Source organism: Pseudophryne corroboree, chromosome 7 (assembly GCF_028390025.1).
Source record: "Pseudophryne corroboree isolate aPseCor3 chromosome 7, aPseCor3.hap2, whole genome shotgun sequence".
Classification (NCBI taxonomy): Eukaryota; Metazoa; Chordata; class Amphibia; order Anura; family Myobatrachidae; genus Pseudophryne; species Pseudophryne corroboree.
In genome coordinates this window covers 114311411-114334232 of record NC_086450.1, presented here as the reverse complement: position 1 = coordinate 114334232, position 22822 = coordinate 114311411, and the positions used below count along the sequence as shown (strand labels likewise).

The 22822-nt window shown below is 46.7% G+C and overlaps 1 protein-coding gene across 1 annotated transcript in view; it reads right to left on the bottom strand.

Moving 5' to 3' along the window:
- The window catches only part of LRP2 (LDL receptor related protein 2), a 449269-nt gene that overhangs the window by 246059 nt on the left and 180388 nt on the right, over positions 1-22822 (bottom strand). Inside the window, exons 23-29 of the mRNA XM_063932587.1 lie at positions 16280-16561; positions 12573-12812; positions 12222-12341; positions 12016-12132; positions 10708-11085; positions 6982-7230; positions 6637-6848 (exon numbers count right to left, since the gene is read on the bottom strand). Coding sequence (XP_063788657.1) covers positions 6637-6848; positions 6982-7230; positions 10708-11085; positions 12016-12132; positions 12222-12341; positions 12573-12812; positions 16280-16561 — 1598 coding nt within the window. The remainder of the gene's footprint in view (positions 1-6636; positions 6849-6981; positions 7231-10707; positions 11086-12015; positions 12133-12221; positions 12342-12572; positions 12813-16279; positions 16562-22822) is intronic.

Genomic DNA, 22822 nt, shown 5'->3' with positions numbered 1-22822 from the left:
ATATTTTAAGTCCACAGTGGTGAGTGGTTCAAACCAATGTGATTTTAGGAACCCCAAAACTACATTGAGATCCCAAGGTGCCACTGGAGGCACAAAAGGAGGCTGTATATGCAGTACCCCTTTGACAAACGTCTGAACTTCAGGAACTGAAGCCAGTTCCTTCTGGAAGAAAATCGACAGGGCCGAAATTTGAACCTTAATGGACCCTAATTTTAGGCCCATAGACAGTCCTGTTTGCAGGAAATGCAGGAAACGACCCAGTTGAAATTCCTCTGTAGGGGCCTTCCTGGCCTCACACCACGCAACATATTTACGCCAAATACGGTGATAATGTTGCACGGTTACATCCTTCCTGGCTTTGATCAGGGTAGGGATGACTTCATCCGGAATGCCTTTTTCCTTCAGGATCCGGCGTTCAACCGCCATGCCGTCAAACGCAGCCGCGGTAAGTCTTGGAACAGACAGGGTCCCTGCTGGAGCAGGTCCTTTCTTAGAGGTAGAGGCCACGGGTCCTCCGTGAGCATCTCTTGAAGTTCCGGGTACCAAGTCCTTCTTGGCCAATCCGGAGCCACGAGTATAGTCCTTACTCCTCTCCTTCTTATGATTCTCAGTACCTTGGGTATGAGAGGCAGAGGAGGGAACACATACACTGACTGGTACACCCACGGTGTTACCAGAGCGTCCACAGCTATTGCCTGAGGGTCCCTTGACCTGGCGCAATATCTGTCTAGTTTTTTGTTGAGACGGGACGCCATCATGTCCACCTTTGGTTTTTCCCAACGGTTCACAATCATGTGGAAGACTTCTGGGTGAAGTCCCCACTCCCCCGGGTGGAGGTCGTGTCTGCTGAGGAAGTCTGCTTCCCAGTTGTCCACTCCCGGAATGAACACTGCTGACAGTGCTATCACATGATTTTCCGCCCAGCGAAGAATCCTTGCAACTTCTGCCATTGCCCTCCTGCTTCTTGTGCCGCCCTGTCTGTTTACGTGGGCGACTGCCGTGATGTTGTCCGACTGGATCAACACCGGCTGACCCTGAAGCAGAGGCCTTGCTTGACTTAGGGCATTGTAAATGGCCCTTAGTTCCAGGATATTTATGTGAAATGACGTTTCCATGCTTGACCACAAGCCCTGGAAATTTCTTCCCTGTGTGACTGCTCCCCAGCCTCTCAGGCTGGCATCCGTGGTCACCAGGACCCAGTCCTGAATGCCGAATCTGCGGCCCTCTAGAAGATGAGCACTCTGCAACCACCACAGGAGAGACACCCTTGTCCTTGGAGACAGGGTTATCCGCTGATGCATCTGAAGATGCGATCCGGACCATTTGTCCAGCAGATCCCACTGAAAAGTTCTTGCGTGGAATCTGCCGAATGGAATCGCTTCGTAAGAAGCCACCATTTTTCCCAGGACCCTTGTGCATTGATGCACTGACACTTGGCCTGGTTTTAGGAGGTTCCTGACTAGCTCGGATAACTCCCTGGCTTTCTCCTCCGGGAGAAACACCTTTTTCTGGACTGTGTCCAGAATCATCCCTAGGAACAGCAGACGTGTCGTCGGAATCAGCTGCGATTTTGGAATATTTAGAATCCACCCGTGCTGTCGTAGTACTACTTGAGATAGTGCTACTCCGACCTCTAACTGTTCCCTGGACCTTGCCCTTATCAGGAGATCGTCCAAGTAAGGGATAATTAAGACGCCTTTTCTTCGAAGAAGAATCATCATTTCGGCCATTACCTTGGTAAAGACCCGGGGTGCCGTGGACAATCCAAACGGCAGCGTCTGAAACTGATAGTGACAGTTCTGTACCACAAACCTGAGGTACCCTTGGTGAGAAGGGCAAATTGGGACATGGAGGTAAGCATCCTTGATGTCCAGAGACACCATATAGTCCCCTTCTTCCAGGTTCGCTATCACTGCTCTGAGTGACTCCATCTTGAATTTGAACCTTTGTATGTAAGTGTTCAAGGATTTCAGATTTAAAATAGGTCTTACCGAGCCGTCCGGCTTCGGTACCACAAACAGCGTGGAATAATACCCCTTTCCCTGTTGTAGGAGGGGTACCTTGATTATCACCTGCTGGGAATACAGCTTGTGAATGGCTTCCAATACCGCCTCCCTGTCGGAGGGAGACGTTGGTAAAGCAGACTTCAGGAACCGGCGAGGGGGAGACGTCTTGAATTCCAATTTGTACCCCTGAGATACTACCTGCAGGATCCAGGGGTCCACTTGCGAGTGAGCCCACTGCGCGCTGAAATTCTTGAGACGACCCCCCACCGTACCTGAGTCCGCTTGTAAGGCCCCAGCGTCATGCTGAGGACTTGGCAGAAGCGGGGGAGGGCTTCTGTTCCTGGGAAGAGGCTGCCTGCTGCAGTCTTTTTCCCCTTCCTCTGCCCCGGGGCAGATATGAGTGGCCTTTTGCCCGCTTGCCCTTATGGGGACGAAAGGACTGAGCCTGAAAAGACGGTGTCTTTTTCTGCTGAGAGGTGATATGGGGTAAAAAGGTGGATTTCCCAGCCGTTGCCGTGGCCACCAGGTCCGATAGACCGACCCCAAATAACTCCTCCCCTTTATACGGCAATACTTCCATATGCCGTTTGGAATCCGCATCACCTGACCACTGTCGCGTCCATAACCCTCTTCTGGCAGAAATGGACAGCGCACTTACTCTTGATGCCAGAGTGCAAATATCCCTCTGTGCATCTCGCATATATAGAAATGCATCCTTTAAATGCTCTATAGTCAATAATATACTGTCCCTGTCCAGGGTATCAATATTTTCAGTCAGGGAATCCGACCAAGCCAGCCCAGCACTGCACATCCAGGCTGAGGCGATTGCTGGTCGCAGTATAACACCAGTATGTGTGTATATACTTTTTAGGATATTTTCCAGCTTCCTATCAGCTGGCTCCTTGAGGGCGGCCGTATCAGGAGACGGTAACGCCACTTGTTTTGATAAGCGTGTGAGCGCCTTATCTACCCTAGGGGGTGTTTCCCAACGCGCCCTAACCTCTGGCGGGAAAGGGTATAATGCCAATAATTTTTTAGAAATTAGCAGTTTTTTATCGGGGGAAACCCACGCTTCATTACACACCTCATTTAATTCATCTGATTCAGGAAAAACTACGGGTAGTTTTTTCACACCCCACATAATACCCTTTTTTGTGGTACTTGTAGTATCAGAAATGTTCAAAACCTCCTTCATTGCCGTGATCATGTAACGTGTGGCCCTACTGGAAAATACGTTTGTTTCCTCACCGTCGACACTGGAGTCAGTGTCCGTGTCTGGGTCTGTGTCGACCATCTGAGGTAACGGGCGCTTTAGAGCCCCTGACGGTGTTTGAGACGCCTGGACAGATACTAACTGATTTGCCGGCTGTCTCATGTCGTCAACAGTCTTTTGTAAAGTGCTGACGCTATCACGTAATTCCTTCCATAAGACCATCCAGTCAGGTGTCGACTCCCTAGGGGGTGACATCACTATTACAGGCAATTGCTCCGCCTCCATACCATTTTCCTCCTCATACATGTCGACACAACGTACCGACACACAGCACACACACAGGGAATGCTCTGATAGAGGACAGGACCCCACTAGCCCTTTGGGGAGACAGAGGGAGAGTTTGCCAGCACACACCAGAGCGCTATATATATACAGGGATGACCTTATATAAGTGTTTTTCCCTTATATAGCTGCTGTATTTATTAATCTGCCAAATTAGTGCCCCCCCTCTCTTGTTTTACCCTGTTTCTGTAGTGCAGGACTGCAGGGGAGAGTCAGGGAGACGTCCTTCCAGCGGAGCTGTGAGGGAAAATGGCGCTTGTGTGCTGAGGAGATAGGCTCCGCCCCCTTCTCGGCGGCCTTTCTCCCGCTTTTTTAAGGAAAAACTGGCAGGGGTTAAATGCATCCATATAGCCCAGGAGCTATATGTGATGTATTTTTTGCCATCTAAGGTGTTTTTATTGCGTCTCAGGGCGCCCCCCCCCCCAGCGCCCTGCACCCTCAGTGACCGGAGTGTGAAGTGTGCTGAGAGCAATGGCGCACAGCTGCGGTGCTGTGCGCTACCTTATTGAAGACAGGACGTCTTCTGCCGCCGATTTCCCGGACCTCTTCAGTCTTCTGGCTCTGTAAGGGGGCCGGCGGCGCGGCTCTGGGACCCATCCATGGCTGGGCCTGTGATCGTCCCTCTGGAGCTAATGTCCAGTAGCCTAAGAAGCCCAATCCACTCTGCACGCAGGTGAGTTCGCTTCTTCTCCCCTTAGTCCCTTGGTGCAGTGAACCTGTTGCCAGCAGGACTCACTGAAAATAAAAAAACCTATACTTAAACTTTTTCACTAAGCAGCTCAGGAGAGCCACCTAGTGTGCACCCTTCTCGTTCGGGCACAAAAATCTAACTGAGGCTTGGAGGAGGGTCATGGGGGGAGGAGCCAGTGCACACCAGGTAGTCCTAAAGCTTTTACTTTTGTGCCCAGTCTCCTGCGGAGCCGCTATTCCCCATGGTCCTTACGGAGTTCCCAGCATCCACTAGGACGTCAGAGAAATAAATGTTTCATATATGGATAATCCCTTCTTAATCAGTCCTGCCCCCATGTACAGTATAACAAAGAGCTTATGTGAATAGATATTCTCCATGACTTCCAGTGCTGGAGAGCTCATCTGTTCTTAAGGGGAGCTGTATCAAGTGTTCTAAAGAGGATAGGCGAAATTGCCCATATTAAAAAATCAGTGTCCAGCTATCATTTTATAGAATATACTAGATAGATTATAGGTAGAATCTGATTGGTTGCTATACAGTGCTGTATCTATAATGGGTGCAGGGTGTGCAGTGTAAATGAGCTCCTGGACACATCATGCACCCATATAATTATACTTACCTCTCCAGAGTCCTATATTGGCTGGCACTGCAGACAGAACTCACCAGGAAAATAGTGCAGAGACTTGCGCATACGCAATAGAGAAGCCTCCAGGCATATAGAGTTCATTCCGACCCGATCGCATGCTGCGCTTCTTCGCAGCTGTGCGATCGGGTCGGAACTGCGCATTCACGGCGGCTGTATTGCGCAGGCGCGTCATTGCCCGGCGATGGCCATCGACAGGCAGCGAAGCCGCTAGCGAAGAAAGCGGTCGCAGCGGCGACCGCAAGAAGATTGACAGGAGGAAGGCGGATCCGGTCGTCAATTCACCGTTTTCGGGGAGTGGTGAGTCCAATGCAGGTGTGTCCAGGGTGGATGTCTGACGTCAATTCCAGGACCTACATCGCTGGATCGATTGCACAGGGTAAGTAACTCTGACCCTGGTCTTCTTTTACAGGAAACTTTTTTAGCATAGCAGGGCTGCACAAGCGATCGCAGCCCTACTATGCAGAAATACATTCCCCCATAGGCGGCGTCTAGTTGATCGCACGGCCAGCAAAAATTTGCTACGTGTGATCAACTCGGAATGACCCCCATAGTACGGGTGGCATGTTCCTCGAGACCTGCGCTTGTGCAGTAGAGTTTAGCTCACTGTACTGCCAGAGAGGAGGGGGCCGCCCGGAGTGGCCCCCTGCCCATTTGCTGTATGTTGGAGGCAGGATTAATTTAGCACCAAGTTTCTTTTATGAAATCATGTCCCCACAACTCTCAATAAATAAACCTCAACTATTTTGAATAATTGCTGGCAATTAACAGTCGGCAATTCTTTGTACACCCCTCCTGGTTCCAGTGCACCCTGGATTCAAAGCATTTTGGCACTTATACAGCTACAAGTGCTCCGCCAGATGGGTCTTAGGGGGTAATTCAGACATGATCGCTCGCTAGCTGTTTTTTCAGCGCTGCAATCACGTCAGAACTGCGCATGCGTTTGCACCGCAATGCTCAATCGCGTCACATGGGTACAAAGCGGATCGTTGCTGTGTGATGGGTTTTACGAGGAATCCATTCGCACAGCCGATCGCAAGGAGATTGACAGGAAGAGGGTGTTTGTGGGTGTCAACTGACCATTTTCAGGGAGTGGTTGGAAAAACGCAGGCGAGCCCAAGCGTTTGCAGGGCGGGTGTCTGACGTCAATTCTGGTCCCGGACAGGCTGAAGCGATCGCAGCGGTTGAGTAACTCCTGGGCTAATCAGAAACTGCACAAAGTTTTTTTGTACTGCTCGGCTGCACATGCGATCGCACACTTGCACAGCTAAAATATATTACCCGGTGGGCGGCGAACGCAGGACTGTAAGAATCAGCTAGCGAGAGATCAGGTCTGAATTTCCCCCTTAGTCCCACTATGATAAGAAAGCCGTGCAGTGCAGTTTTACATGTTATAATAAACTGATCAGCCCAGCCTTCCCAGTTGGGTCTGTTTGTGACATTTGCAGGGAGCTCCTAATGCTGTCCCCCGCCCCACTCCGCCATAAGCAGTAATAAGCCCAGGTTGTGAGCACTGTTGCTCTGTACTGACCGCGGTAAGGAAAATGTCTATAACACTTTGATAGATCAATGCAGAGAAGTGTGAGACAGCTCCTAACAGGGCAGCATTAATACAACAATTCCATAAGTGCTTATGGCGACAGCAAGTCCATATTAATAGTTCTATAGCTGCAAATACAAATATCAGTGATACACAGAAAAATAACTGTAATACGGAATTACATGGAACTGCAATACGTACAACTTTTCTGTCTGTTCCGTTGACATAAGCACTCCATATTCTGTCCTGTGTCGTGTCAGACCAATAAATTCGATTAGTGACTGAATCAAAGTCTATGGCGACTATATTGCGTCCATCTCGGATCACTGAGTAAATGTTGTGAGCTTGTGTGGTGATATTGTCAGCGACAATCTGGTTACGACTCGCCACCAGCAGCAGTAGATTCCCAAATTCTGTGAAAATAAGTAATACAGAATAAGACTACTACTGCACATACAGTACAGCCGCTGTATTACTTGCAATGAGAACGTCTGACAATACAAATAACAAACAAATGGAATATTCATCAGCTCTTCAGCTACATACCTGAAGCTTTACATGTTCTTCCATTGGGTTCCAAAATATAACCCTCATCACAGTAACACCTGAACGATCCCCTTTCATTATTACAGGTTTGACTGCAAGACCCCGGAGAGAGGCACTCGTTGATATCTTCACATGTCTTAGAGTCATTTAAAAGCTGGTATCCCATTCGGCAGATGCATTGAGCTCCGAAAGGTCCCTGAATGCAGTCTTGTGTGCAACCGCCATTGCTGTCGGCACAACTCTCTTTGTCTATTTACAAGAACAAAGCAACAACATATTCTTGTTATGTTCATTCTCAAAACAGTGGACACGAGAGAGAAGTTAATGAAGATTTTTTTAAAAACAAGTAAGCATAAATCTAAATGTCATTATAAACCTTTTAGTTAATATTAGGATAATAAGATGGCTACACATTGGAGTGATGTTGGGCCAATTTGCTGCCTTGTAACGACAAATCGCCTACATTGCTTAGTCCAGTGACGTGCGGTGAGGTGTTTGGCTGCGGAGGCACACACACATATATATATTATATATATATATATATATATAATCACAATGCGCTGCTGCTGGCTGGGTGGGCAGACCCGGCGGAGGAATGAGATGGGAAAGTGCTGGCCACTACCGCCACCACCGCCGCATGCACTCCTGCTCTGGGCTTCCCAAGGCCACTGCTGCTGTAGTGACCTGAGACAGCTCCAACATTAGTAACTGCCGGGTCCCGCCACCACTTCCCCATGCCGCGTATGGGTGATTGGACCTGCGGATCCAGCACTGGATCTGCTGTCCAATCACAGCTGTCTCGCTGACAGGGCCATGCCTGAAAGCCCATCACTGTCAGTGAGGCACTTGTATAAGTGCCTCTTTCCTCTCTTTTACTAATGGGCTTTTACAGGTCAGCGCTTGGCCCTGCCCCCGCTTCATCCCCGTTCCCACTGTTTACGGGAGGCACTTGCTATCAGTGCCTCCCAAACTAGATTACTATACTAAAATGATTACAATAATATAAATAGGACACATATGATATGACACAGAATATGTGTCTTATGTATCTTCTTTGTATTATTTTAATCATTAATGACAGGGGAGGCACTGCCTCCCGACTGCACGTCGCTGGTGCGTTCCCGCAGTCACTAGCAACGGATGCTAGGTTTGATGTGCTGCACATCAAACCTAGCAATATCGCCAGCGACCTTGTTTATGCTAATGAAGGACATAACATGATCAGTCCGTAAAACCTGTACCAGTGTGTACGCACAATCTGGTTTCAAGGGCATTCGTTCCAATGTCAAAATGAATGTCCTCAAACTTAAATGTAATGTCCTGAAGAAAACCAATCAATGGCATAGGAAGGGTTCTTTACAGTAAGAGCAATCATAAAGAATATGGTACTAGGACAAATTTCAATTGGACATGGTGATCCAAAACAAAATTGGATTTTGGTGTATACAAACATATATTCCCCATTCAAAGCAAACATAAAATGTATTTATAGTTTTTACCCTTTTATCAGAAATCAGGGTAATTATGCATCTTCTTCAATAGTGAGTATTTAAGCAAAAAAAAGAGTATTTATATAAACCATAGTATATTGTTTTTAACATAGAAGGTTTAATTTGTGGGTCGGACACAAAGGTCTGACATATGTGAACGCCCATAGCTGCCAGATTTACTACAGTATGCTACTACGAGCATCTATCCGTCTACCTCATCATGCTTCATGCATACAGTATGCATCACTCGGCCCACTATTAGTCCAGCCACAACCACCATCATTAATATAGGCACTTACATCCACCCCCTGCTGGATGCAAAAGGTCTGACTGAAACAGGCATCCTATCTGAGTCAATACACATCAAACAAACATAGAAGCCATAACCCAAGCCCAAATCACTCACACCACAGTTTCACGAGATACATCTGTTCTGTGGGTCTGCAGGGTAACCGCCCAAAAACACCTATTTTACAGCCATGCAAGGAGCAAACCGTCTGCTCTCAAATCCTCTGGTGCTGTGGATGTGACGCATATTATATGTCTGGTTCTAGGCATGCGGGGCATATTGTATGTCTGGTGCTGGGCATGCAGCGCATTTGTCTGGCACTGTGCATGCGGCGGTATGCATGTCTGGTGCTGTACATGCAGCACGAATGTCTGATGATGTGCATGCAGCACGAATGTCTGGTGCGGTGTATGCAGCGCGAATGTTTGGTGCAGGTGCGGTGCATGCAGTGACCATGCCTGATGCGGTGCACATGGCGAGTATGTCTGCTGCTGTGCATGCAGTGCCCATGTCTGGTGATGTGCATGTGGTGTACATGTCTGGTGATGTGCAAGTGGCATGCATGTCTGGTGCTATGCATGCAACATGCATGTCTGGTAATGTGCATGTGGTGCACATGTCTAGTGCTGTGCATGTGGCATGCCTGTCTGGTGTTGTGCATGTGACGTGCATGTCTGGTGATGTGCATGTGATGCACATGTCTAGTGCTGTGCATGCAGCACGAATATCTGGTGCGGTGCATGCAGCACAAATGTCTGGTGCGGTGCACGCCTCATAAATGTTTGGTGCAGGTATGGTGGTTTGGTGCAGGTATGCGGCGCCCATGCCTTATGCGGTGCACGTGGCAAGTATGTCTGATGCTGTGCATGCGGTGCGTATGTTTGGTGCTGTGCATGCGGTGCGTATGTTTGGTGCTGTGCATGCACAGTCTGCTGATAATCACGTCAGACTCAGAGTAAAGGGGGGTACTCACGGAGCGATATTCTAAGCAATCTGACTAGATTGCTTAGAATATCGGCATGATCGCTCCGTGTGTAGCCCCCTCAGCGATAGCGATGCGTGGCCCCGCACATCGCTATCGCTGCTGCTAGATTGGCCTGCATGCAGGCCAATCTAGCGGGTCGCTCACTTCACCCGCTGGGTGAAGTGAGCGGCCCCCCCGTCTCCCCCCGCATGCTCAGCACAGATCGCGCTGTGCTGAGCGCCGGGAGAGATGTGTGCTGAGCGGTTCGCTCAGCACACATCTCTCCAGCATCGGGCCGTGAGTACTGGCCTTAAGGCTCAGATTGTAAAGTAATAATTAGGGCTAATAGGAATGGACCAATGTAAAGATTTTTTTTTTTATAGGTCCATACTTTTTAAATGATGTACTACGTAGGTGTTGTAACTAATTCCTCATTCTTTACTTGTCCAATAGTAATCATATTAATTGATAGAAAAATAGACCTTTCTCTGTATTTATACCACTATAAACATTCTGCATTACTTTAAAAACAATATACAATCACTAGAAATATTTGGTAGAAATTCACAATACCTGGCTGTGGTTCATCTTAACATTTGCATCGATTTAAGAGAAAGAAAGAAAAAAAGTGAGAGAAAAAAATTATAAATCAGGGGTGAATCATGCACATTTGATTAATTAACATTCATGATTATAAGATTTGTACCACAATATTTAGAAGAGAGGTTGGTGAGAAACATTTCAGTGATTAATGCCACTCTCTATGGCTAGCCATGAGATTATTTTAAGAAGCAATTATTGAAGCTTGATTATTCGTCCCCGATTACATGCAGAATAATTATCATTTTGCTTAATAGAGAAGTTATAGATCAAAATAGTGAAAACATTGTCTCGGGGACTGGGGAGTCTCATAGAACACTGAGCTCTCAACTTTTTGTTTGTTATAAAGGTACAGTATGATTAGATTCCAAGTGCACACTTACTGCAAAGCGGAGACTCATCCGCCCCATTGGGACAGTCAGGCGTGTTATCACATACTTTGCTGATGTTGACACAGACACTGAGGCCCGGGCACTGCCACTGACTGCTAGGGCAGCTGAAAGGTGGAGTTGGGCAGTCTTTCTCATCACTCATGTCCCGGCAATCATTATCTCCATCGCAGATCCAAGCCCGAAAAATGCAGTTTCCATTGTCACACTGGAATTGGGAGGGAGAGCAGGTTCTAACTGGACAACTGTGATGCTCATCTGAGCCATCAACACAATCCGGGTGACCATCACATTCCCAGTTTGAGGGGATACAAGTCCCGTCGGACTGACACTGGAATTCATGTTGATGACACATCCCTGCTGGCCTTGTTGCTGAAAGTATAAAAAACAATATATAGCAAAGTAAATCTTGCAAACTAGTACATTTGAATCTCCCAACCCTGTAGATAAAGAACACTGGAAAGTATTTGATTGTGAGTCTTCCGTTTTGGGAAATGGAGGCCATTGCCGCCCCCTTCCCGCCACCAAACAGCCATCTTACATCCGACAATGCAGGGCCCCGTACTACACAGTATGGGTCTGGCATATGCACAATGTACCGAATATTGGTGTTCGGTCTCTAGGTCGACAAGACTTAGGTCGATCACAATTGGTCGACAGCAACTAGGTTCGACATGTTCTAAATCGACAGGTCAAAAGGTCAACATGAGTCTTTTTTTATTCTTTTTTTAAACTTTTTCAAACTTTACGATCCACGTGGACTACGATTGGGAATGGTAACCTGTGCCGAGTGCAGCGGTAGCGGAGCAAGACACCTTCGCTCACCATGCGAGTGGACGCGGTGCACTAATTGGGGTTCCCGGTCACTGTACAGTGAAAACGACACCAAAAAAAGATTTAAAAAACTAGAGACCCTGTCGACCTAGAATCCCTGTCGACCTAGTTACTGTCGACCAATAGTGGTCGACCTAGACACTGTCGACCTAAAGTGTGGTTGACCTTCAATACCACACCCCTGAATATCAGTACTTTGGGTCTGACATTCATTTGCAACCAGACCTGAATCCCCCCCTATGTTTATTGTATCTCACCCATGTACAAAGCTGAACAGCTCAGCATATCAGTTATAAATAAAACATAATAACATGTCTTGCCTGTATATTGTGAATGTCAGTAAGAGTGTCCAGAGAAAGCCCCTACACCAAATTACAAAATAAATAGCCGTCTTCATTGTCTAATTATGTAAATATTAATAATATAATGTAATAGAAAAAAGTCCACTTGCATGGTTAATTTACTTACGACAGTTCGATTCGTCAGAGTGATCATTGCAATCGAAGACGCCATCACACTGGTAGAAGCTGCTGATACACTGCTTGCCACTCACACAGGCAAATTGTGAGGATGTGCAATTGTAAACTAAGCAAAACAAAAAATTATACCTGTACTGTAAATAAAACCACATCTGCTAAGGTCAGGATACCGCACTGGTTACTGGTAACACTTACCGCAGTTTCTTTCATCAGAGCCATCAACGCAATCCTGATCCCCATCACAAACATAAAGCGCATCAATGCAGCGATGATCTGGACACTGGAACTGGCCTGGCTCACAGGTCCCCGTGAAATCTACAAATATCGTGACAATATAATAATGTAAGTTGCAAGTATAAACGTTAGATATCGGTGTGCTTAAAAGCACAATTTATTCAGGGACCTTATATGATGGCTATTGGATGTTAATGTTTAGATACTCTGATGCAATGCAACTCTCCTTGGGTGGTAGGGAATGCTAAAAGTTGTTGTTCGGTAGGAGAGCCCTAAAACAACTTGCAACTTAAGCTATGTATGAACACTTACTGCAGTTCAACTCATCTGATCCATCGCCGCAGTCATTATCTGTGTCACAGACCCATATGCGAGGAATGCAGTTGTTATTATTACAGGTGTAAGAGGTGGCAGGACATGATCGAGGTCCCTGAGTCGGACAGTTCCGCTCATCACTTCCATCTATGCAGTCATTGTGCCTATCACATTGCCAATTCCGTGGTATGCACTGTCCATTGCTGCATGTATAAGCTCTGGAGGAACATGTGATATCTGTACAAAACACATGCATTGATTAGGAGGATGATGATGAAAATAACATGGAAGTCTGCTGCATCAATATTAAGCTATTTAAAGTAATTTTAATATATGATAATGATTTCATATAGTGATATTATATAATTTAATAATATTTTTATAGCTACAGTATCTATTGTCTTTTTTACTAAGAGCAAGTTAAAAGTGTATTGACGTGTATATGATATTATATACAACATTTCCATAAGCCCATAAGGGCCAAAAAGTATACTGATAGCGTTGCTATCTGCTTTCATTCCCATTATATTCACTCACACAAACACAGTTTACTGTGCAGAACCAAAAACACAACATAGTCACACAAACACTGCTTACTATGCACAACTGCAGACACAACATAAACACTCACACAAACAAAGGTTACTATGCACAACTGCAGACACAACATAAACACTCACACAAACAAAGGTTACTATGCACAACTGCAAACACAACATAAACACTCACAGAAACACAGCTTACTATGCACTACTGCAAACACAACATAGTCACACAAACACAGCTTACTATGTACAACTGACAACTGCAAACACAACATACTCACACAAACACAGCTGACTATGCACAACTTCAAACACAACATAGACACTCACGCAAACACAGCTTACTATTCCCATCTGCAAGCACAACATACTCACACAAACACAGCTAACTATGCACTACTGCAAACACAACATATTGTACTCACACAAACACAGCTTACTATGAACAACTGCAAATACAACATAGACAATCACAAACAGTTTACTATGCACAACTGCAAATACAACATAGACACTCACGCAAACACAGCTTACTATTCCCATCTGCAAGCACAACATACTCACACAAACAGAGCTTACTATGCACAACTGCAAACACAACATACTGTACTCACACAAGCACAGCTTACTATGCACAACTGCAAACACAACATAGACACTTACAAAAACACAGCTTACTATGCACAACTGTAAGCACAGCATACTCACACAAACACAGCTTACTATGCACAATTGCAAGCACAACATACTCACACAAACACAACTTACTATCCACACTGCAAATACAACATACTCACACAAACAGCTTAATATGCACAACTGCAAACACAACATACTCACACAAACTAACACACAATCTCAATAATGATAATGTCCCACTGATAAGTGCTTATCTAAGTGAGGAGGTAGTCTGTGACCGATTAAAAAATTTAAAGATTAATAAGTCACCGGGTCCCGATGGAATTCACCCAAGGGTTCTAATGGAGCTTCACTCTGAACTTGCAAGACCGCTATTTCTGATCTTTAAAGATTCAGGTATATCAGGTATGGTTTCCAAAGACTGGCGTATAGCGGACGTAGTGCCAATATTCAAAAAGGGAAGTAAAGCTGAACCGGGTAATTATAGACCAGTTAGTCTTACATCTACAGTATAGTGGGAAAAGTATTGGAAGGTATTCTAATGGATAGTATACAGAAGACCCTTGAAGTCAATAAGGTCATTAAAAGGCATCAACATGGATTTGTGAAGGACAGATCATGTCAAACCAACTTACTTGGCTTTTATGAAACAGTAAGTGTGAACCTTGATCAGGGTAAGGAGGTAAATGTAATCTTTTTAAACTTTGCCAAAGCTTTCAACACTGTACCACACATGCGACTTATCTATAAGCTACAAGAAATAGGACTAGGGAGCACAATATGCACTTGGGTCAACAATTAGATAATAGGGAGCAACGCGTTGTGGTTAATGGATCATTTTCAAATTGGACTGAAGTGCTAAGTGGTGTGCCACAAGGGTCTGTATGAGGACCACTTTTGTTCAACAGTTTCATTAACGACCTAACAGAAGGTCTAGAGCAGGCATTCCCAACCACGGTCCTCAAGGCACACTAACAGTCCTGGTTTTAGTGATATCCAGGCTGCAGCACAGGTGACTTAATTAGTAGCTCAGTTATTTTGATTTAACCATCTGTGCTGCAGCCTGGATATCACTAAAACCTGCACTGTTGGTGTGCCTTGAGGACCGTGGTTGGGAATGCCTGGTCTAGAGAGTATGGTGTCAATTTTTGCAGACGATACCAAATTGTGTAAAGTTATAAATACTGAGGGGGATGCTGAGTCTCTTCAGAATGACTTAGTTAAATTAGAAGCTTGGGCAGCCAAATGGAAAATGCGCTTCAATACAGACAAGTGTAAGGTAATGGACTGTGGTAGCAAGAACAAAAATTACACCTACATACTAAATGGGGTAACATTAGGGGATTCTGTACTGGAAAAGGACTTAGGTGTTCACATAGACAGCAAACTAAGCAGCAGTGCCCAAAGTAGGATTGCAGCAAAGAAGGCTAATAAGATATTAGCATGCATAAAACGTGGAATTGATGCAAGGGACGAGAGTGTTATACTCCCATTATATAAATCGCTAGTGAGTCCACATCTTGAATACTGTGTGCAGTTTTAGGCACCATACTACAAAAAGGATATTCTGGCGCTAGAAAAGGTTCAGAGGCAGGTGACCAAACTAATTAAGGGCATGGAGATGCTGGAATACGAGGAAAAGCTTGCAAGGCTAGGCATGTTTACACTGGAAAAGAGGAGACTAAGAGGGGACATGATCAACATCTACAAATATGTAACGGGACAATACACAGAGCTTGCACAGGACCTGTTTTCTGTAAGATCAGCACAGAGGACACGTGGACACTCGCTTAGGTTAGAGGAGAGGAGATTCCACACAATGCGGCGTAAAGGTTTTTTCACAGTAAGGACAATACGTGTTTGGAATTCCCTGCCTGAGGGAGTTGTAATGGCGGACTCAGTCAACACCTTTAAGAATGGGTTAGATAAATTCCTAATGGATAAAGATATCCAGGGTTATGGTGCATAGTCGCGCACTATAGTTACTATGAAAAGAGGAATAAAACACAACGGTCGACATCAGCATCAGACAAAATTTAGACCAAAATAATCCTGCATAGGAGACCACAAATAGGTTGAACTCGATGGCAAATTGTCTTTTTTCAACCTCAGATACTATGTTACTATGTATGTAAACATAGCTTACTATGCACAACTGCAAACACAACATAGAAACTCACACAAAAACAGCTTACTATGCACAACTGCAAACACAACATACACAAACACAACTTACTATGCACAACTGCAAACACAACATACACAAACACAGCTTAATATGCACATCCGCAAACACAACATAAACACTCACTCACACAAACACAGCTTACTATGTATAGCCGCAAACACAACATAAAGATCCACACAAACACAGCTTATTATGCACAGCCGCAAACACAACATAAACACACAAACACAGCTTACTAAGCACAACTGCAAACACAACATAAAAACTCACAGGAACAGAACTAACTATGCACAGCCACAAACGCAATCACTGATTCTAAAATGATTACTTACTTTGTGATCCACAACCCTGTTCATCACTGTTGTCGTGACAGTCATCCACGCCATCACAGCGGTAATAACCAGACACACACTTGCCATTAGCACAGGCAAATGAATAAACTCCACATTGCATTGTTGGGGGTTCCCCCGATGGATCTTCCACACATGAGATTTGATTAGGTTGCAGCTTCATCCCATACGGGCAGCCACAAACCCTCTGTAAATTAGGGACTGGGAAACAAAAGTGACTGCAATCTCCGTTTGGATTTGCTGCTCTGTTGCAATGATTGAACCCTGTGATGAATAAAGCCTATATTAAATGTACGCAAATACAAAGAATATAAAATAGTTCTACAACAGGACAAGCACAAATGTAGATGCTTTAGGGCTGATTCAGCGATGGACCCAGAAGCGGACGTGGTTGTGTCTATTGGCGGTCGCCTGTCTGCAATTTTACACAAATATGGCTACAATGTTCTTCCATGGAGTATATCCATGCAGGACTGGACTGCCCATCTGGTACTTCTGGCAAATGCCAGAAGGGCCGATGGTCTGATGGGGCGATCTGGCCACACAGAGAGATAGGCTGGCAAGGGCAGCTCAGCTGTCCAGCACATGAAGTCAGGGGCTGGCCTCCCAGTACAGCATCCCAGTGTTCTGCTCAGACAACCAGCACACAGAGACACGGGGGAGTGCCACGAGGTCACGCCCCTAGGAGCTGTGACCGCGTCCCCTTTTTGCAGCCAGGTCTGTAATAGAGCTCCAGTCCGTTTCTGTATCCATGTGTCTAAATGTACAAGGACTGAGATGCCCAATGACAGCATCCGTACATGCTGTAATACCAAATGATGCGTCTTTAGACATCGGTAATACCATCAAAACCTGAACCAGCCCTTTGGCAGGTGTAGATTCTCTATCAATGCCCACAATACAGTTCTACGGTGTAACTTAGACACATGCATGGTAGCATAAAATGACTCCGCTGTGTTCGGACATCAACAGTGCGCCCACCCCAGACTCTTAATGTTTTAAATTTACAATGTAAGCCTACTTTCCATTCTTGAAAGATGCCTCTGCAAACTGAAAGTGCATCTAGGTGTGCGGGATAAAATGACCAAGAGATGTCCCCAACTCATCCATTTAACGCCTTATTCAGAGTCTGAAGCGATTTTGGACAAAAAAATAAGAATTTACTTACCGATAATTCTATTTCTCATAGTCCGTAGTGGATGCTGGGAACTCCGAAAGGACCATGGGGAATAGCGGCTCCGCAGGAGACTGGGCACAAAAGTAAAAGCTTTAGTACTAGCTGGTGTGCACTGGCTCCTCCCCCTATGACCCTCCTCCAAGCCTCAGTTAGGATACTGTGCCCGGACGAGCGTACACAATAAGGAAGGATTTTGAATCCCGGGTAAGACTCATACCAGCCACACCAATCACACCGTACAACCTGTGATCTGAACCCAGTTAACAGCATGATAACAGAGGAGCCTCTGAAAAGATGGCTCACAACAATAATAACCCGATTTTTGTAACTATGTACAAGTATTGCAGACAATCCGCACTTGGGATGGGCGCCCAGCATCCACTACGGACTATGAGAAATAGAATTATCGGTAAGTAAATTCTTATTTTCTCTGACGTCCTAGTGGATGCTGGGAACTCCGAAAGGACCATGGGGATTATACCAAAGCTCCCAAACGGGCGGGAGAGTGCGGATGACTCTGCAGCACCGAATGAGAGAACTCCAGGTCCTCCTCAGCCAGGGTATCAAATTTGTAGAATTTAGCAAACGTGTTTGCCCCTGACCAAGTAGCTGCTCGGCAAAGTTGTAAAGCCGAGACCCCTCGGGCAGCCGCCCAAGATGAGCCCACTTTCCTTGTGGAATGGGCTTTTACAGATTTTGGCTGTGGCAGGCCTGCCACAGAATGTGCAAGCTGAATTGTACTACAAATCCAACGAGCAATAGTCTGCTTAGAAGCAGGAGCACCTAGCTTGTTGGGTGCATACAGGATAAACAGCGAGTCAGATTTTCTGACTCCAGCCGTCCTGGAAACATATATTTTCAGGGCCCTGACTACGTCCAGCAACTTGGAATCCTCCAAGTCCCTAGTAGCCGCAGGTACCACAATAGGCTGGTTTAAGTGAAACGCTGAAACCACCTTAGGGAGAAATTGAGGACGAGTCCTCAATTCTGCCCTGTCCGTATGAAAAATTAGGTAAGGGCTTTTATAGGATAAAGCCGCCAATTCTGAGACACGCCTGGCTGAAGCCAGGGCTAACAGCATTACCACTTTCCATGTGAGATATTTTAAGTCCACAGTGGTGAGTGGTTCAAACCAATGTGATTTTAGGAACCCCAAAACTACATTGAGATCCCAAGATGCCACTGGAGGCACAAAAGGAGGCTGTATATGCAGTACCCCCTTGACAAACGTCTGAACTTCAGGGACTGAAGCTAGTTCTTTCTGGAAGAAAATCGACAGGGCCGAAATTTGAACCTTAATGGACCCTAATTTTAGGCCCATAGACAGTCCTGTTTGCAGGAAATGCAGGAAACGACCCAGTTGAAATTCCTCTGTAGGGGCCTTCCTGGCCTCACACCACGCAACATATTTACGCCAAATACGGTGATAATGTTGCACAGTTACATCCTTCCTGGCTTTGATCAGGGTAGGGATGACTTCATCCGGAATGCCTTATTCCTTCAGGATCCGGCGTTCAACCGCCATGCCGTAAAACGCAGCCGCGGTAAGTCTTGGAACAGACAGGGTCCCTGCTGGAGCAGGTCCTTTCTTAGAGGTAGAGGCCACGGGTCCTCCGTGAGCATCTCTTGAAGTTCCGGGTACCAAGTCCTTCTTGGCCAATCCGGAGCCACGAGTATAGATCTTACTCCTCTCCTTCTTATGATTCTCAGTACCTTGGGTATGAGAGGCAGAGGAGGGAACACATACACTGACTGGTACACCCACGGTGTTACCAGAGCGTCCACAGCTATTGCCTGAGGGTCCCTTGACCTGGCGCAATATCTGTCTAGTTTTTTTGTTGAGGCGGGACGCCATCATGTCCACCTTTGGTTTTTCCCAACGGTTCACAATCATGTGGAAGACTTCTGGGTGAAGTCCCCACTCCCCCGGGTGGAGGTCGTGTCTGCTGAGGAAGTCTGCTTCCCAGTTGTCCACTCCCGGAATGAACACTGCTGACAGTGCTATCACATGATTTTCCGCCCAGCGAAGAATCCTTGCAACTTCCGTCATTGCCCTCCTGCTTCTTGTGCCGCCCTGTCTGTTTACGTGGGCGACTGCCGTGATGTTGTCCGACTGGATCAACACCGGCTGACCCTGAAGCAGAGGCCTTGCTTGACTTAGGGCATTGTAAATGGCCCTTAGTTCCAGGATATTTATGTGAAATGACGTTTCCATGCTTGACCACAAGCCCTGGAAATTTCTTCCCTGTGTGACTGCTCCCCAGCCTCTCAGGCTGGCATCCGTGGTCACCAGGACCCAGTCCTGAATGCCGAATCTGCGGCCCTCTAGAAGATGAGCACTCTGCAACCACCACAGGAGAGACACCCTTGTCCTTGGAGACAGGGTTATCCGCTGATGCATCTGAAGATGCGATCCGGACCATTTCTCCAGCAGATCCCACTGAAAAGTTCTTGCGTGGAATCTGCCGAATGGAATCGCTTCGTAAGAAGCCACCATTTTTCCCAGGACCCTTGTGCATTGATGCACTGACACTTGGCCTGGTTTTAGGAGGTCCCTGACTAGCTCGGATAACTCCCTGGCTTTCTCCTCCGGGAGAAACACCTTTTTCTGGACTGTGTCCAGAATCATCCCTAGGAACAGCAGACGTGTCGTCGGAATCAGCTGCGATTTTGGAATATTTAGAATCCACCCGTGCTGTCGTAGTACTACTTGAGATAGTGCTACTCCGACCTCTAACTGTTCCCTGGACCTTGCCCTTATCAGGAGATCGTCCAAGTAAGGGATAATTAAAACGCCTTTTCTTCGAAGAAGAATCATCATTTCGGCCATTACCTTGGTAAAGACCCGGGGTGCCGTGGACAATCCAAACGGCAGCGTCTGAAACTGATAATGACAGTTCTGTACCACAAACCTGAGGTACCCTTGGTGAGAAGGGCAAATTGGGACATGGAGGTAAGCATCCTTGATGTCCAGAGACACCATATAGTCCCCTTCTTCCAGGTTCGCTATCACTGCTCTGAGTGACTCCATCTTGAATTTGAACCTTTGTATGTAAGTGTTCAAGGATTTCAGATTTAAAATAGGTCTCACCGAGCAGTCTGGCTTCGGTACCACAAACAGCGTGGAATAATACCCCTTTCCCTGTTGTAGGAGGGGTACCTTGATTATCACCTGCTGGGAATACAGCTTGTGAATGGCTTCCAATACCGCCTCCCTGTCGGAGGGAGACGTTGGTAAAGCAGACTTTAGGAACCGGCGAGGGGGAGACGTCTCGAATTCCAATTTGTACCCCTGAGATACTACCTGCAGGATCCAGGGGTCCACTTGCGAGTGAGCCCACTGCGCGCTGAAATTCTTGAGACGGGCCCCCACCGTGCCTGAGTCCGCTTGTAAGGCCCCAGCGTCATGCTGAGGACTTGGCAGAAGCGGGGGAGGGCTTCTGTTCCTGGGAAGAGGCTGCCTGCTGCAGTCTTTTTCCCCTTCCTCTGCCCCGGGGCAGATATGAGTGGCCTTTTGCCCGCTTGCCCTTATGGGGACGAAAGGACTGAGCCTGAAAAGACGGTGTCTTTTTCTGCTGAGAGGTGACCTGGGGTAAAAAGGTGGATTTCCCAGCCGTTGCCGTGGCCACCAGGTCCGATAGACCGACCCCAAATAACTCCTCCCCTTTATACGGCAATACTTCCATATGCCGTTTGGAATCCGCATCACCTGACCACTGTCGCGTCCATAACCCTCTTCTGGCAGAAATGGACAGCGCACTTACTCTTGATGCCAGAGTGCAAATATCCGTCTGTGCATCTCGCATATATAGAAATGCATCCTTTAAATGCTCTATAGTCAATAATATACTGTCCCTGTCCAGGGTATCAATATTTTCAGTCAGGGAATCCGACCAAGCCACCCCAGCACTGCACATCCAGGCTGAGGCGATTGCTGGTCGCAGTATAATACCAGTATGTGTGTATATACTTTTAAGGATATTTTCCAGCTTCCTATCAGCTGGTTCCTTGAGGGCGGCCGTATCAGGAGACGGTAACGCCACTTGTTTTGATAAGCGTGTGAGCGCCTTATCTACCCTAGGGGGTGTTTCCCAACGCGCCCTAACCTCTGGCGGGAAAGGGTATAATGCCAATAATTTTTTAGAAATTAGCAGTTTTTTATCGGGGGAAACCCACGCTTCATCACACACCTCATTTAATTCATCTGATTCAGGAAAAACTACGGGTAGTTTTTTCACACCCCACATAATACCCTTTTTTGTGGTACTTGTAGTATCAGAAATGTTCAAAACCTCCTTCATTGCCGTGATCATGTAACGTGTGGCCCTACTGGAAAATACGTTTGTTTCCTCACCGTCGACACTGGAGTCAGTGTCCGTGTCTGGGTCTGTGTCGACCATCTGAGGTAACGGGCGCTTTAGAGCCCCCGACGGTGTTTGAGACGCCTGTGCAGGTAATAACTGATTTGCCGGCTGTCTCATGTCGTCAACAGTCTTTTGTAAAGTGCTGACGCTATCACGTAATTCCTTCCATAAGACCATCCAGTCAGGTGTCGACTCCCTAGGGGGTGACATCACTATTACAGGCAATTGCTCCGCCTCCATACCATTTTCCTCCTCATACATGTCGACACAACGTACCGACACACAGCACACACACAGGGAATGCTCTGATAGAGGACAGGACCCCACTAGCCCTTTGGGGAGACAGAGGGAGAGTTTGCCAGCACACACCAGAGCGCTATATATATATACAGGGATAACCTTATATAAGTGTTTTTCCCTTATATAGCTGCTGTATTGATTTATCTGCCAAATTAGTGCCCCCCCTCTCTTGTTTTACCCTGTTTCTGTAGTGCAGGACTGCAGGGGAGAGTCAGGGAGCTTCCCTCCAACGGAGCTGTGAGGGAAAATGGCGCCAGTGTGCTGAGGAGATAGGCTCCGCCCCCTTCTCGGCGGCCTTTCTCCCGCTTTTTTAAGGAAAAACTGGCAGGGGTTAAATGCATCCATATAGCCCAGGAGCTATATGTGATGTATTTTTTGCCATCTAAGGTATTTTTATTGCGTCTCAGGGCGCCCCCCCCCCAGCGCCCTGCACCCTCAGTGACCGGAGTGTGAAGTGTGCTGAGAGCAATGGCGCACAGCTGCGGTGCTGTGCGCTACCTTATTGAAGACAGGACGTCTTCTGCCGCCGATTTTCCGGACCTCTTCTGCTCTTCTGGCTCTGTAAGGGGGACGGCGGCGCGGCTCTGGGACCCATCCATGGCTGGGCCTGTGATCGTCCCTCTGGAGCTAATGTCCAGTAGCCTAAGAAGCCCAATCCACTCTGCACGCAGTTGAGTTCGCTTC